At 42.1% G+C, this 17,578-nt stretch overlaps 1 protein-coding gene and 1 long non-coding RNA gene across 8 annotated transcripts in view; one reads left to right on the top strand and one right to left on the bottom strand.

The window, feature by feature from the left end:
• The window catches only part of LOC308178267 (uncharacterized protein), a 121,770-nt gene extending 108,293 nt beyond the window's left edge, over positions 1 to 13,477 (top strand). For 2 of the 3 annotated variants that reach the window (XR_013939657.1, XM_080556672.1), the window contains one exon: positions 1,766 to 13,477. Coding sequence is in view for 1 of the 3 variants with exons in the window: in XM_080556671.1 (XP_080412797.1) it covers positions 1,766 to 2,000; positions 3,307 to 3,466; positions 6,352 to 6,399 (443 nt within the window). In the remaining 2 variants the exon portion in view is untranslated. The remainder of the gene's footprint in view (positions 1 to 1,765) is intronic. The other variant, XM_080556671.1, reaches the window with a different exon arrangement.
• Positions 3,935 to 17,578, bottom strand: part of LOC308178274 — a 290,108-nt gene continuing 276,464 nt past the window's right edge. For all 5 annotated transcript variants that reach the window (XR_013939658.1, XR_013939659.1, XR_013939660.1 and 2 more), the window contains 3 exons: positions 16,555 to 16,871; positions 16,176 to 16,273; positions 3,935 to 13,574 (listed from right to left, as the gene is read on the bottom strand). This is a non-coding gene — a long non-coding RNA (uncharacterized lncRNA). The remainder of the gene's footprint in view (positions 13,575 to 16,175; positions 16,274 to 16,554; positions 16,872 to 17,578) is intronic.

Here is a 17,578-nt window from a genome sequence, read left to right as displayed (position 1 = left end):
ACGTCATGTCTGAGATGTACGAAGCAGAAGAAGCAATGAGTGAGAAAGCACCGTGGGAGGGGATGCAAGGAAGAGCAGGCACTGAGCCTGGGCATGCAAGGGGAACGTGTCTGCATGTTTTTTGTTTCCCAGTCACAACGTGTAGTCAAACCAGCAGGAAAGAAATCGTTTCTCCCTGTCCTGCCACCTTCGTGGCCAAAGTAGTGAAAGTCATCGGCTGCTTCACTGCAGCAGACGTAAACCCACTGCTCTCCAAGTATCCCAGGTGTTTCCAAAGCAAGGCAGTGTGCAGCCAGAGGAGCTCAAACCCTAAGAGTTGCGTTCTTCACCGCCACAAACAGTTGGGCTGTCGGTGGGGTTCATCCCTGGCCTGCGCTGTGCAAGGAGGCAGCCCGGACAGCCGCAGCCTTTGGTCCTGCAGTTAGTGTCTGGTATGGAGTGGATGTCTCGAGTGCCTGCGACTCCTTTTATTTGATTCTGTTTTTCTTTAAGCACCATAGGATTTTTGTGATACGTTTATCAGACCAAAGCAGTACTACTTTTTGAATTCTTGAACTTTTAGTTTGTGAACATGGCAAGAAAAGCAGTTCCCAGTAAAGGTCATAAAGTCAGATCCAAAAACAACCAAAAGCCTTCTCTTCTTCCTAGGCCAGCTGCAGACGGGCAGGGCTGGATGCAGCCCCAGCGAAGGGAGTGCCATGGTTCTGAGCTCTGCCAGGGCCAGAGCTGGTCTCCAAAGCACCAACCTGGCAGGGATGAGTGTGAAAAGTCCAGAATTTCTCCAAACCCTCCTGGTGAGCAGCCAGCTGCCCCAGGCAACGCAAGGCTGAGCAGCCAGACCAGGTGCTGCCTGGCTGTGCCGTACTCCTGCCCTTACTGTATCATCTGCGGAAGGCAGCGCTTCTGCCTCTGCTGCAGCGCTAGATAATGCTCTGTGCCTGCTGTTGCTGCTCTCCTATAATTACCAGAAATGCTGCTTTAAGAAGTTACAACTTCCTGGAATGATGTGAAAAATGAACCGTTTAGAGCACCAGTGAGTAATAGGTAATTGCAGGCTGGAGCATCTTTAATCACTTTCAGCCTTAAGTACATTTTTGAAGAGCGTGGCTCATTATTACCTTGCAGATCTTGATGGAGTTGTACGATTCTGGTAGCCTAGATTACAAATGAAAAAAGAACTTTGTACACAGGGGGACTGGATGGCAATTACGGCACAGCCAAGCCCACGGGGAACAGAGGTTTAAGCCCCTGCTCTGCTGCAGGCTTCTGTATAACTGCAGAAAAATCAGAGGGATGTGTTTGTACAGAGGGATTGTAGTGCTGCAGTGGTCCCTTAAAATCCAGGTCCTGTAAAATCGGATTCCTTAGGCACATAAATATGTAATGAGAAGAGTGACCCCCGAGAGGCTGTGTATAGGCTAAGAATTATGTACAGTAGCCAGCAGGAAAGGTTAAGACTTAGCTTTGTTGCTGCCTGGAGAAGGGTGCCAAACTTCTTCTGGGACTTTCTGTGGTCCCAGATACATGCCTTCCGATCTATAAAATGAAGATAAGTGTTAGTGCACAGGTAAATACATTGACATGAGAAGCTCAACTGTAGCTTTCAAGTGGTATATATGCAGACATTTAATAGAGGGTGAAAGGGGCATTTTCTTTTCAATTAACATCTACACAGCATGTTTTGCAGGGCTTGGGCATGCTCTGTGCCTGGGCAGTGCTGAACCAAGGAGGAACCGGTGCTAGTGTGTCTGACCTTCCTTTGTAGGGCAGTGCCTTCCCACGCCGTTTCTCATCACCTGCCCCTGTCTTGTCCCACTCCTGGCTGCTCTCCTCACCAGGGTGACCAGCAGCAGCGTGCACTCAGCCAGGAAGATGTTTCTGCCTGGGACTTTGAAAGCGAAGAAACCACACCACCTGGCTGTAGTGAGGAGAAGGGAGGACGGCGTGCTCCAGCCACAGGCAGATGCCCTCATCCCTCCCAGAGTTTTTCTAGGGGACAGGTATGTCTGGAGCAACAGGATACCTCTGCTACGTGCTGTGCACCCACTCATTGGCCTAAGACTTGTGAAGCTGTGCTGTTGTCCCTGTTCCTGCTCCTCGTCTGTAAGTGCCCTGAATTCATTAGCAGCGTGTTGATGGAAATTTCTTTTTTCCTCCCACTTAAAATATTTGCAAATGCAACTTCCCATTGTGTGCCCAGGACGTTTCTTGCCAATAAAGGGAGTCCTCTTCCCCGTTTTCTTGCTGTAATAGAAGCTTGAAGGGGAAGGACCCCTCCTCTGCCCAGAGTAGTGTGCAGGGATGTGCTACTTTAGCTGAGCATCTGGTCCCTGCATACTGCCTGTTCCCAGGTATTAAATATTGCCCTGAGATGTTTTGGAGAGCCGAGAGGACAGCAGCCCACGAATAGGAAGGATTGCATGTTTTTAAATAAAACTCATTCCTGAAGCAGGGAAGGACAGTGTTTAAAGAAATCCCTTCCCCATGAAGAACCTGGCCACGTATATGATTGGCATTTGCACTGGTAATGAGACCATTTCCATCGTAATGAGCTCATTACTATTTTTATTGCTATTGTATTTTGCATGTTCCACAAATCAGGCAAGGAGCTGCTTTTTATTTCCACTTTCTCTTTCTACCATGGAAACTCTTAGGGCAATCCCAGCGTCTGCATAACACCCAGGATTAACCCCTGCAGAGACGAGGAGAGGTAGCTGCTCTTAACTTGCTGTAGGGGCAGGAGAACTGAGTTGTGCCTGGAAGCTAATTCAGAAAGGAGTTCCCACGCTGCTCTGAGCCCCAGCGACAACATGTTTTCATGGACATATCTCCCCATCAGGAATGTCTGTTCAAAATTAGTCTGTTCCTAAGAGGAAGCTTGGCATATACATTAAGTTCTTTGTTAACAGTTTATTCCAAATATTCATTTGGATCAGTTTGTTTCTCTGATATTTTGCACTATTTTGTTTTAATGAGCTTTGGATATGATAAGGCAAAGAAGTTTTGGCCTTGCAGCAGTGCTCAAGTTCCCACTGTTGCTCAACCAGTCTGATTCACACCCCTTGAGATCCTTCTTGCCTTTTTTTGAGCTCCAAATGTACGTGCAGTAGGGCAGTCCCCAGAGATAGCTCTTGCTGGTTTCCAGTGATCCTTTTGGCTTGGACTGCTTTGGCCAAGCTCTATTAAAACTCTGGCTTTGGGTGTTTACTATTACCTCTTCCAGCTGGCTCCTCAGTAGCCACTGCCTTAGCTCAAACTCCCACTGAATATCCAATACCCTGGAAAAAATCCTCTGCTAACTTCCAGGCTCAGTGATGCACCCGCGCTGCAGCTCAGAGAGGGGATCGAAAGGGGCAGCTCCACCACGACCCTGGGGAGGTTTCCAAAAACCTCTGGAGTGCAAAGGAGACATCACTGCAAATCAGCTGCTGGAAAATCATGCTGCTTTGCCACATTGCCGCCAACAGTAAGTGCAACCAGGCCAGCTTCTGAGGGAGCAGAGGAGCAGTTAGGGTGCATAGTTATGGAGGTGGTTGAGCCTTTCTTTGAGTTCATACCAAAGAATGCATTGATTTGATCAAGAAGAGATTCACACATGTTTTTGCATTCTCTTGGTTGTTATCTGAAATAGGACCAGCCTGTTTTAGCTTGGCAGGTGGGCGAGAGATCATAGACTGTTCAGTATGGAAATAGCTTTCTGCTAGACCGGATTCTTAATCAAAATAACATTACATTTCTTTGGCCACTAGTAAGGAAGAAGAGTGTTAGCACCTCTTTGTGACTTCACAGAAGTATATCTCTGTGTGTGACACCTCCAGACCTATTTTCTTTTTCCTTTCTTGTACAATTCAGACATATTCTGCAAGTCATGTGGAAAGCCCAAGAATTGCTTGAGAAAATGAATTGCCATCAAAGAATATTAACAAAAAAAAAAGTGTTTATGGTGTGTATGTCTGTTGGCTGTTGGAGCTACCAAACTACATCTTGACTCTTGGATTTGGTATTTTGATAGTTGGAAGTTGTAGTTTTTTGGCAAGCTCCTTCTGTCTCATTCATTTCCTCTGTGTCCTGCGGCAGCCAAGACATCATCACTCTTTCAAGCCCAGGGTTAGGGCTGGCCTGCTTGTAATACTCTGTAGGCTTTGGTGGCATCTGGCAGTAGTACTGCCAGCTGTTGCAGGGAAGATAAAGAAGAAAGCAGAACATCAAACATCAGAGCTTTCTTTCTTTCTTTTTTTTTTTTTTTTTTAAATTAAAAAACACATTCAGGGACTGGGTGTGTTCAAAGACTCGCAAATGTATGCTGAAGGAAAATTTGGATACAAAACTTCTGTGCCTTTCAGATGAACCTTCTGCTACCTTATTCAGATAGCTCACCAAGGGCATGGGAGAATGAAATAGTATAAATATTCAGAGACAGAATTACATGCTGTATCTCCTTCAGGAATTGAGAAGCTGTTTAAGAGAACCTAGAGTCTTTTTTCCTAGCATCTTAGAAATTTCCCTCTGTTGTCATTCTTTTGTGAGCTTTGTGTTTCACTGATACTTTATGTTTAATAACATATGGAGTGAAATGGGAGAATTAGCAAGAATTTAGCTTCTGGCAAGATCATCTACACTATCTGCCTTTGGCTGGATGTAGCAAGTGTCTTTTTGGCAGGTTTCTGTGAGTGCTTTGGGGTTTGTGACAAACCCCTGCAGGATTCGGGTGGTGCACAAATCAACAGGAGCTGGCTGAGGCTGGTTCCTTCTTCAGGGAGTTGTGAGAAGGGGACGAAAGGAGAGGGAAGCAGACTGGTGTCCTTTAGGCTTTATACAGGTCCCATACAGCCTAAATCCCAAGGGCATTCCCCCAAAGTAACAAAAATAGTCCTCCATTAGGCTCTCCTCCATGGAGCTGCTACAAGCTCCACAAAGGAGCTTTTTCCTTCCAACTACTCTCAACATCCCCCTTTTCTCCCAGAGTGTGGTACCCCTTGGTGGGCTCCCATCAACTTGTTAGTACTTTGCCAGCCAGCGCTGGATTTATACTCAATACCATGGGCACTGCACTATATTTATATATCTTATTCCTTGCTAGAGGTTGATATGTTGAGCTATAATACATATATAATAATAGAGAAATGTAGCCAGGCTGTTATTTTTCAGAAACTGGCAAGCCTGTGTATGTGACTGCTATACCAAGAATCTCAGTGTTTGATCCCAGCTGGAATCCAGAAGGATGAGGGTGAAAAAGTCAAACTCATTTTTTGCAAACCACAAGGGGGGTTTGGTAAGGGACGCGCCAAAGCAGGAAAACAATACAAAGGAAAAAAAAATACAAAAAACAACCCACAGTAGCAGATACTGATTAAATCTTCCTTTCCACTGTCCCTTTGTACATGTATTACAGTTATTACCCAGAGTTATCCAGTCCCTGGGGTTCAATACATCTCCACTTGCAACTTAACTGAAATCTCCAGTGTCACACAGGACACATGAATGATGCAGGGGGTTAAAGAAGGCAGGGTGGCCAGCATATAAAATAGTCAAGAATTCCAATAACTTGATGACAGTTGAACTTTATTTTTAGAATGTGATTGGCAGGTGTTGGTTGAGTAGTGCTGTGTCCAGTTAGCTCTGAGGGACCCAGTAAAATAACACTGAAGACAGTGACAAACTGATGTCATTGTTGACTGAGGACAATATTCGGGTCCTGTATGGCATTTCTGACATGAAATGATCCGAGTGTCATCTTTTGCTCATTTTTTTTATGGCTCATTTCTCTTTTTCTCCCCTGCTCTTGCCTCTGAGCTCATGACAGGAGGATAAAATGTCAGCCCTGGATACTTCTGTGATAGTCCCTATTGTACTTTTTTTCCCTTTGGAAGAATGAAAGCATTTAACAGCACAGAGGTATTAATCAGTGACTGCAACGCGATATCCCAAAGCCAAGGCTCAGCGCTGACATCAGTGAGTGCTGGTAGGCACTGATTTCTCAACACCCAACGCGAAGATGAGGGCAAATGATCAAGGCAGAAGGAGCTGACAAGAACAACTGTATTTTTGTGGAGTCAGTGCATTCTGTGCTTTTACAATTTATTTTCTTTCATTTCTTGTCAGCGAGGGAATGTTTCGTTTCTTTCATTCCTTTGAATCCCAGTTGTGATTCAGCTATCATATCAGTTTGGATCTGGAACAGTAAAATGGCCATGCATTAATATTTGGACTTGACCTGATGATTAATGGTTTCATGGAAGATGGTTTACAGCTTTCATTCATTGCCTGGGCTGGCCTAATTACTGCCATTGTAAGAGCAGCAGTGTGGCTGGGGTCCTACTTTACATTTTTCACTTCGTTCCTTTTCTGCAGGTCCTTAGCAATAAAGAGATATTGCGGTGCAGCACTTCTCAGGATTAATCTGTCATCGGTGTCAAACCAGAGCATCGAGGATATAAATCTTCGGTCAACTTCTGGCCTCACTGCAGCCAGGTTATGCAATATGTGAAGTACATTCAGCAGCACACTGCTGGAAGTGGTTCTTCTGGATTCTCCATTTGTGTAATGCAGGGTGATGTGAGTATCAAGGCATATCAATGATCTTCTCAGTTTTGCCACAGATAATCATATGCACACATAACAAAGTCTTTCTCCAGAACACATCCAGGAATTGCCTGCAAACAAACTTGATGTTTGTCTCCTACAGGTAGGTTTTTGTTAACAGTGGCCACATGCACATAGCCTCTATGTTCTGCATGCTTGTTTCAGCTATCAAAATCAAATGTGTCTAGAGTTCCCCCAAACAAAACAACCTCTCCAAATTGCCTCATACTGCGATGTTAAGTCACCAAGTTGAATTTCCTAGCTAGCCAACTGTGCTGTTTAATTAGGGTGCCTTTCCAAATCACCTTCAATTGCACCATTGTAACATACGGGTTGAGATTTAGCCATATGGTCCAAACACAGAAACAAAGCACACCACTAATTGTCTGAACACACAGAACCGCAGCACACTCAGCCAGGCAGAGAATAGGAAGAGATGTCCTGTTTTGTAGTAGCACCATGTTTATTTTACTATGTGACGTATACATTTAAAATGAACAGAGGTCCACGACTCCAGGATCAGTGCTGGTCTCTGCAGTTCATGGTCAAGCTAAGCAGGTCAACGCTAATGTGAGTAGCTCTACAGGAGCAACAAGAAGTGTCATAAGATGTGCATGGAGATGCGTGATAACCTGAACACTTGGTGCTACCGAACAAAGAGCATCAGAAATGAATCCTCTTCATCCATGAGAGGAAGGAGATGGAAAGCCACCTGCGGATTCCTGGCCGAGTCGGAGCACTTGCAGTAAGTTACCTGGGATGGTGCATGGCTAAGGTAATCTCTCTCCCTTTATCAGGAACAGACAGCACAAGCCCTGTTAATCTCCTTTACCTCCTCAGGTAAAAGTCTGGACATTTTCCAAAGGATGCAGTTCCCTTCCGCTCAGAGTTTTGACAGTGAGTGGTGCAGTGTTGCAAGTAATTTTTGCTATTTCCTATATTCATGACAGACCAAATCCTGCAGCCTTCTGCACAGCACAGTCTGCACTTGCTTGTAGACGCACCTTGAAAGTGGTGGTTGTATTCAACAGGGAAAAAATAACCCTCAAGCAGAACATTTACTTTCCTTCTTTATGCATAATGCAAGCATTTATTTTCTTCCAATCTGTAAGACCAATAAACTGGACTCCGTGATTTCACTTTGATATGATAAGGTAGCAAACAGGTAGTGATGCTAATAGAGAAGAAGCTGTTACTTCAGCTGAATTAATGAAAGTTTTTAAAAAGAACATGGAGCTGTATGCACCCCTAAGGTACATAGATCAAAAAAATATATTAATCCAAGTAGGTTCCGGTCTAGTTTCAGGTAAGATTTATGTGCTACACAGAATGAAGTTTGAGATTAAGAACATGTGTATTACTTATTTATATTGGGCTGTGGTTATCAGAACAGCCAGAGGGTGTTTCATGAGACTGGGTGTCAGTGAATGTCTGTGAGAATTTTTTTCCTTATTTATTCACTTGAAATAGTGTCCAGAGATGCTAGTCAAAGTCAAGGGTCACCTATTAATAAGTATTTGTAGATCTCCCTGGCAATGATGTTAAGAACAAATACCTTAACATCACTTATTTTTTACTATGATAACATAAACTGTTCTTCCACAGCCAGGAAGAGTTAAATTAATCTGAGTTTTAACATCAAAGAATTAGTCTTATCTCAGAGCTGCTCATTCACTTTCAACTCATATTGGAGAGTGATATAAAACACTTGCTATACCTTTCAAAACCAGACACTGTGTAAAAATATGGGATTGCACTTGAGACATTGTTTTTGCAAATCCCTGTATATCCGTGAAAGATTCTCCCTGCTGGAACACTGATGTCCTCTCCTGGGCTAAGCTGAAGACAGTAAAAAGGTCCCAATCTCAAGGTCTCCAGTTTATCACCTTTTTTTTTTTTTCCCTTTGCTATTAAACAGACAGAAGTAGACTAGGGATGAAAACAGAAACCCAAGCTGTGAAGTTTGGCCTTTCAAGGTAGATTAAAATTTATCTGCAAGGCTGCCAGCTATCCTACATTCAAGGGGTTATGGAAACCACTCAGACTTTGGGGCTAGAGACCTTAAATCCCCTTCCACCAGGAAAACAGTTGGCATCATGTGCTGACCCTATGGGCATTTACAGGGAGCTGTAGCACAGTAACACAGCAATGCTCCAGCCATGCTGGAGTGGAGAAAACAGGATTTCTCTAGCCTTTTCTTAGGTATTTTTTTAAATAACCCATCTTTCCCTCTCTTGCAATCACATTGATGAGCTTCATTTGTCCAAACAGGAGCTCCAGGTATGCCATGGGGCTCAAAAGGAGGAAAAAAAATATAATGGCAAAAGCAATAGGACTTCATCCAAGAACTTCCTTGAAATTCCAAGAACTTTCATCTCCGTATGGTGACTTAAGTTATGTAGCATCCCAGCTGAAGGACATAAAAAAGAAATGTTTTCCAGGAAAATCTGCATGCCAGCAGTACAAAACTTAAAGATAAGATACACAGGGTATATTTTAGCATGTTAATTCTTACTTGTCATCGAGTCAGTTTCTTTCAAAAGTAAATAACAAGACATGCACATAAAACATGTATGTTTCCTGCCATGACATGTGCTGATGAAACTTTTCCTGCCTCAGTTCCTCAGCCACAGGAGTTGCAGCTGTCAACAGACGTAGGTCTTAGCTCCACATTTCAGTCACTTCAAGACCCTTCCTCAGCCTCTTCAGTCAATGTGAGCCAGGAAAGCATCCCGAACAGGACTACTGTTTAGCACCTGAATGTTTCACGAGGTCCATAACTGCGAGCAGGATTTCAGTTAATAACAGGTTCCCTCCCACTGACTTGGTTCCACAGCCATGCATGGGTAACCCTGTAATGCTGATGCTGTGGATTTTCTGGCTGATTTTTGATTTCACAGTAATGGGTTTGTTCAAAGAGAATATATTTAATCTATAGATCCAAACTGGGATTATTAGGAAAGGTCACCTCCTCCCTGCCCCTCCCCAACTCTGCTCATCCTCATAGTCTCTCATTTCTGTTTGACATCATCAGCAAAGCCTGAATTTTAATATTTGTTATATTTAGGGCAGATGTTCTACCCAGCCAGAATCAAGAATTAGGAATTCATTTTGTAAGGCATTATATAAAAATATAGGAAAAGTTGGACCCTGGCTCCAACTCTGTAAATTCATCTGAGCATAATTGTAAAAGCAGGACCAGAATCTAAAGAGAAGCCAATATAATTGGTGCTAGTAGATATTTTTACATTTTTTTTTTCTTTTTTTTTCCCCTTCCCCTGCAGGAGAGCTTCACAGAAATATTGAGTACACAGAAATATTGAGACAGTGGATGGCTCCTTTGCGAATTCTGATATTTTGTACCAAACAAGATTATTGAGGAGCAATAAGAATGACCCCAGCTGTTGTCTGCTGGCAGAAACCTTTTAAATGCCATAAGGACACAGAGTCACTCAATAATTACAAGGAAGGAAGACCACATAGCTTAAAGTGACCAGCTAGTAATCAATTCCTGCTGTGAAAATTTTTGTCGTAGCCATACAATATGTGAAGAAAAATGAGAAGCATGCATAAAAAAATCGGCATTGCTTCATAAATGGAAAAAATGAAAGTTCATTCAAAAATGAATAATGTAGCCAGCATGGTAAGAAATCCCATTGTTTTAAAATAATACCTACTTTAATTGTATCAACCTTTTAAAACAATTAAGAGTGTGAGAATAATCATTTTTCCTTTCATTGTAGTGCTTTTCAGGTGTATTTTGAAAACATTTTTTATCTGGTTTGCTTCCACAGCTTCAACTTTAAAGGTCATCTTGTTTTATCAAGATATCATTCTGTGACGGCTTTTTTAGTATTCTCAGTGGTACTTACAGCATGCAGCAGCTGATCTTTCTTCAGAAACTGTAAAGGAAGTAAGTGGTATGTACACATAACCTAAAAAGAATGGATATTCCTTTTGCATTTCAATTTAGCACTAATTAGCTGGTATTCTTCACATGTGTATTTAGAACACAAGGAACAGCTTTGGCCTTTTGAGTAGATTATGCCACTGAGTTTCAGGAAGTAAAACAACTCTCTAAACATCAGAAAGAGAGCACAATAAATTCTACAGCAGATGAAAATGTGATTTTAAAATGCAGTGACATAAAGAATGACAATAGACCGAAACATCTCTGGAATGCTAAAAGAGCTCAGACTGACCACTGGTAGTGTCACACATGAAAAGACGATGAGATTCATCCTGTAGAAACCAAATACACAAATACTGAAATGTTCAAGATGTGGAAACAAATCACCTTTTGAGGAGAGGAGGACAGCACCACTTTTTCTCAGTGGCTGCCCCTTGCCATCAGCTGCCCTGAGGCATGCACTTTGCAGCATTTCAAAAGGACATTGGCATGAAGTTGTCTGCTTAAATGTTAACAGATCTCAGGTTTCTCAGCAGTTTTTCCGGTTGTGAAACTTTGTTTTTTCCATTCTTAAATTTACCTGCAACAGCATTGTCCCTGCTTATAGTCAGTTCTTTCCTCCCAACACCAACAGAATTGGCTACAAGAAGGAGCAAGGCTGAGAAGAGAATGGAGACGCTGGTGTCTCTGGGCATGCTGCACCTTTCTTAGCTTCAAAGAGGCAAAGTGGGGAGTAAACACTTTAGAGCACTGGGAAAGTTACCAAAGGAATTGTATGGAGACTGTACCATTATTATTCTCCCCCTCCTTATATTATATCCTCTGTTTTCTCCCCAGAAAAGCTCTCAGTAAGAATCATACTATGAACATAATTTATAAATGAAATGCAGGCCTGGATCAATACCTCTCTCCATGCTGCACGGTAGCATAATAACTGAAAAATGTTCTTGTAATTGTTATGAGGAGAGGGGATTGTTTCGTTTACATAAGTGAAATGTGTTGTTAAGTTGTCTGATGATAAGAGTTGACTCTGAGGTTTCTGTACTCATGGCAAAATGTCAATATTCCTAAAGCATCTCACAGTCAGCAGTTTCAGAGAACAGGTTATTTGCAAAATAGCGTCCCCATTATAATCTAGTGACACACAAATCTGCTGCTCCCGAAGTTCAGCACTGGCCTTTCCAAATCCAAAGTTAAATGGATTCTGCCCCAAGAGCTGAATCGTCACTGAAACTGCTGCGCTTCAGAGAGATTTGCTGTTACTGAGGAAATTGGGCTCCTACGTATTTCTATTCAATAATTTCCCAGGGACCCATCTTCAGTGCATGGTAATACAGTATATTGCAGTGTTGTAGCTTCTGGATAGTCTAATAGACATGTAATCTTATTTTAGTGGAAACCTGGATGCTCACAGACTTGGGCAGAGCAGTAATTTGCTGTACAAACGGTCCCCCTGCATTCAATAGGAAGCTGTGCAGGTATGGTTTAGTAAGTAAAAGTGTATTCAGACCTCATTAGGTTATACCAATGCATTTAGCAAAGTTGCTTTTTGATTTCTACTGTAGGAAAACTCGGGCCCTTTTCTGGTGGGCAACATGTTTTTTTACTTTGTGCAATAGAAAAAAGTGAAAATTACATTTGCACACAGTGACTTGCCAAAACATTTGAGGCCTTCGCCTATCTTCTTGAAGTTGTACCTGTTTGAAGGACATTATTCACCATTATTTAATCCTCCAAGTATTCACGCTAGTAGTGAGCGCCTTGGTACATATAACACTCTTCCTGCTCCCCCTTCATGAGCTGTTGGCCAGTCTTTGCCTCGGATCATTTCCAGTAGGTAAGAAGTACAAGTAAAGCATATATATCCCACAGTGTAACCATCTTCATTGCTTAGACTGTGCTCCCCCATTCCCACTTCCCTGAGCACGCTGGAAACCAATGACAGACACCATTTCTCCTGCTCATTCTCTCACTGGCTTACTTTTGATCTTCCATAATTGCTTTTTTCAGGGGCACTGACAAGTATTTACCTCGGCAGGTGAAGATTACCCTTCGCTGTTTCCCTCACACTCAGCACAGGAGCTGCTAACCTGAGCTGCTTTTCTCTAGCATCGCTATTGTACTGTGCAACAAAGGTGTCCTGTTCAAATGTTATCACGCGAACCATTCTTGCCATACTTGGGCTATCCACTTATATCAAAGAGGCCTTTCAACACATATCTACAAACCATCTTCAACAGAACCTTTCCCCGACCCATGACAAGCAAGAGCATGTCTTGCCTCTTGCATACTGTGACTTGCAGTTGCCTGGGGTGCAATGCTTCAGGATCTCCTTGGCCTAGCTGAAGTTCAGTCCTCTGCTACTTTACTCTGATAAGCAAGGCCACAGACCTTGTACAGCAGCCTGGCTATTTGTAGATGCGCTGCATGGACTCATATCCATGTGCATGCTCAGCGCTCACCAAGATAAAATAGCCTGTGATGAATTCCACTCTGAGAGCAGTAAAGAGAAGTGATGTGAATAGGATTTGGAGGACCAGATCAAGTAACTCTAAAGAGCAATTGAAACAGCCCGTCAAGAAAATGTGGCCATACAGGAGCTTCGCTGGGTGTTTCTGAAGGCTCACAGGGCTATTGCTCCTTGTCCTTTCCCACAAAGAGAGTGCTCTGTGGGCAAAAGATGCCAAAACAGGTCAGGTGCCAAACTCAGCTCCTGCTTCCTGTATTCAATTTGTTAGATGTGGCTAAATAATGAACTGCATTCATTTAGCACAAGTCTCTCTTACCTCTCATTTGGTTTGATGTATTAGATTTACTATAGATAAACTAGGTGTAAATAGCATTTCATTGTAATTCAATGGTACCAAGAACTCCAAATAATACACTACTGATGAAAGCTGTTTCAGTCAGGTACATGTTCAAACCCACTAAAGAAAACCAGATATAAATCTCCTACTTGAATTGCTATGTAGATTTTACCCTTATTCACTAGGTAAGACTCACACTTGTTCGAACCGCCTCCTCTTCACTTTGCCATGGCCTCAGAGTCTAACTTTATAGCAAGAACTCCTGGCCTATCGTTCTGTTGGGAAAAGTGGAACAAGTTAGGATTTTGGCAGCCCCAGTATGTTCAAACAATAGTAGTATATATATATATATATAACCACCTAATGGTCACAAATGTAAATGAAGGCGTTTTACCACCTACTGCATAGCAAATGATATTGTGCTTTTTATGCCAAATTCCATGTGAGAGAAACAGAAATAAATATTTCGAGGAAGCTGAAAAAGAAGCATGAAAACTTAGGATGTAGCCTGAGTAAGTAGTGGCACCATGCTGGAAGCCTGAACAGAGAACCTCTGTGGCTGAGAGCTGGCTCAGGGAGGCTTGCTGTTGTGGATACAGGTGCTTTATCATGTTACTTGATATTTTTTGTTTTAAGAATTAGGATTTCATGTTATTTTCAGATAGGGAACTACATAGCAGATACCTGACTCTACCATCATGTTTTTCTTCTTAAGGAAACAACAAAGTTTTGTCTAACCCTTAGGGGCAAAAAGAAGTAACATTATTTAACACCTCAACATATCAATTTTCTATTTTGTTTGATGGGCTGACTATGATTTACAGGATTTCTTTATGAGATTCAATTAAATATAGAATTTATAATATTCATGCAGTTTCTGTGCCAAATATACACAGTGCTGATGCAGCAGGGATCTCAAAATATCAACCACCTGCTTGGGAGGAACAGAATTATGAATGCATCTCCTTAAACAATAATTCATCATACTCAGAAGCCTAAAGTTAAGCTACTCTAGAGCCAACACAGCTGCTTTACCATCTTATTTGGGGGATACTGCTGACTTACTAAGCTGGTTATCATTCTTGCAACTCATGACTAAGAATGCAGTCAAGGATTTGGAAATTTAGGAAGTGTAGCACTGAGTGTGGCATGAAGGATCCTGGCTTTCAGCTAGGAGCCCGGAGCTGTGAGTGGTATGGCCACACTGCTCATTCAGTACACCAGGAAGCTAAATCAGTCAGATCAGGGAACTTTAGGGAAAGCCTTTGGTTACCTCACTGAAGGCTGAAAGTAAACCTTGGAGTAAATCTTGAACCCCTAAAATATATACATACATATAATATATATATATATATATACACACACACTGGAGCATAGGCGACAGAGAGAGACGTCCCTAACTGAGCTCAGATAAGGTACCAGCTCATGGATCAAGAACGTATTTTGTTGCCTAGGGAAGGATACTCTACTCAGAATAATGAAATTAATTTTAATCCTCATGATTTGGTCATGAGGGGGCTTTGATCTCTTGTAATTTAGATTTACAATTATTATTTTTCCAGACAGGCTGGTGCTATACAAGTGAGACAGGCTGGAAACACAGCTGCACTTGGAGGACCTACACAGAGTCTAGGGATATACGTGCATAGCAAAAATGAAATCTCGGTGTTTGAGTGGGGTTCTGGGGGATTGAAAAAATAGCACCACAGTGTGATAGTGGCTTTAAGTCCATTTTCGCTGCATGGAGGCAGAATCCTGCTGTGCCCATTCCAGTCAGGTGTTAGTCTAATTGGTCCTTTATAACTTAGATTTTACAGCTTCCCTTAGCAGCCAGGTTCACTGATTAAGTATCCTTCATTAGGAAGCTTTTCCAATCCCTAATTTAAACCTTTACTTTATGTGGAGCCAGCACCTTTCCTTCTCCCTTTGTTGACCAGGACAATATTTCAGAAGCACCTTCTCTGCAAACTTTTTGAGTGTTAGAAGACTATTACCTTAGCTTTTTATTTCAACGTTCTATATATACATTCACCACTTTGTTTCTTCCTTATAAAAATGAAAATTTTAGTACTTCTTTATAATGCCTGCTGCTCGCCTGGAAACGGAGCTGCTCGAGCCCTTTCTGTCCCTCTCTCACTGACTAAATGTCTTTCAGGATGAACGCTTCTGTGAAGTGGGCAGCAGAAGCTCGCTCAGTCAATAAAGGGGGTGTCACAGTGCTTTAATGAATGTTACTGAACTGTTTAGACATCCTGGGATAAAAGCCACAAGAGGAATTTCAAGTAGTTAGAGCATGAGCAAGCCTAAGCGCAAATACAAGCTGTTGAGAAATATCAATATCATCTGTAGTAGCCATGCGTTAATACAACTGCTTATAGAAAAAAATCAGCCTCTAGCAGGCTGCCTTATTACTCTCTCTCCAAGTCTGCCTGTTGGGAGCATGGTCCTGACCAAGAGCTTTTCCAGCTGTATGATGGATTTGTTGGTCCAGCTCTGAAAGATGCAAGCATCTCTAAGGGGCTGATTACCAGCTTGCCTTTAAAAAACACTCCGGACCAAACAGCTCAGGACTGTTTATATGAAAGAAAATCTGTGCTTTTGAAAAGGCAGAGACCGCCCTCTTATCATCAGGAAATAACCTTTAGGGTTTTAACAAATAAGGACAAGGAAGAGTGTTTTCATCTGGACTGTTATTGCCTGAAGCATAAAAATAGACTGAAGTCTGGTTGCAGAAATAAAATATATGACAGACTCAGAATGGAGTGAGAACACAGCAAGAAAACTTTAAAATTTGAGATCAGAAAAGCCAATTTGCTTATCTCATCCAAATACCACTTATAATCAGCATTTTCACCTCACCTACTCTCTCTTCTTACCTTTTGTTTCCAAATAGTGCTGGAGGCTTGGTTCTGGGATAGTGCTCTTTGACATCAGTAATGTCTGCCTTTCTGCCTTCCCCGTTTGACAAAAGCTCCTTTTCAGTGATGCAGAAAATTAATTAGGGCATTATATTTCCTTTGTATGTAGACCTATATACTGTTTCTATGTCTGCAAACATGGTAATTTTGAGAGTGAATAAAACCAAAACCAGAGTCCTTTTGCATGATTTCTGAAATTGATAGCAAAATCAACCATGAAAAACTCCAGCTAGAGAAGCTGTTATAACATTGGGAAAAAAAAATATTTGCACCAATTAGAAAGATTACAGTGCTCAAAATGATGCAGAGAACTAAATAATCAGGCAGATATACTAACCTGATGTCACTTAATCAGACAAGAGGAAGGCGTATTCTGGAGTGAATGGAAAACAGTCTGGGGGATGCACATTGGCTCATGGCTAAATTTCCTTTTATTCCCATATTCACTGCTTTTGGGGCGTTCCATCCAACCTCTGCTCATCAGTAGCTTGAGCATGCATGAATACTTCCTGCGCTGGGTGGCAGGGGCTCTTGGTGGTGTATTGCTTAGCTGTTCAGCTGGGCCAGTGGCCATGAGCACCGAGGAGGCTGTGGCTGCCTGGGCTCATTGGTCTTGGGTATCGGCGCTCACCTCAGCTCTTCTGCTTGCGCACCCTAGTGAAATATTAAAATGTCAGTAGGGAAGATGTAGATTCCTGTTTTCAGCTTCACTCACTACAAATCTCTGCAGGGCATGTCATGGGAAAACAGACATGTCACTAAAGATACAGAAAGAAAGACTGCCAAAAAAGAGATTAATAATAGAGAAGCTAAGGTATCACCGCTCCTCAAAAGCTGTTCCTCAGCAGGGCTTTGGAAATATTAGCCATGGTAAGGTTTTTTTAGAAGTCACAGATTTCACCTTTGTGATACTCATACTCTGCTACTGAAAATAGTTGTTTCCACCCATAGCTAATAAATGTATGTTTGAATGCAAGTTGATCTAATGTGAATTCATGCTCAACTGTGCGTGTGATGTTTGGATGTAAATATCCTTTTCACATTGTACACCACCACCCTGCTGCTCCCGTGTCTTTCCTCAGCTTTAGTTATGTATCTCTATGGTATTTTCATCTCAGCTATCATTTGATAGCCTAAAATGCCTGCACTAAAATCCACTGTCCTTAAATTGGGCTGAAGATGTCAAAGTGTATCTATATATAGTCCAGTTAAATTTCTTCGACGAAGGTAACATGCTCCGAAATGGCAGGTTTTTTTCCTAAAAAGGCCAAAAGGTTTTCTGCCATGTATTGCAGGCAACATTAAAAGAAAGAAAGGAAGGAAAAAGAAAAAAAGAAGCCAGCCCCAAGCCTTGCCCACCT

Source organism: Anser brachyrhynchus (assembly GCF_964034855.1).
Source record: "Anser brachyrhynchus genome assembly, chromosome: 15".
NCBI lineage: Eukaryota > Metazoa > Chordata > Aves > Anseriformes > Anatidae > Anser > Anser brachyrhynchus.
The sequence above is the reverse complement of the archived record's forward strand: the minus strand, read 5'-3'. Positions and strand labels throughout refer to the sequence as shown.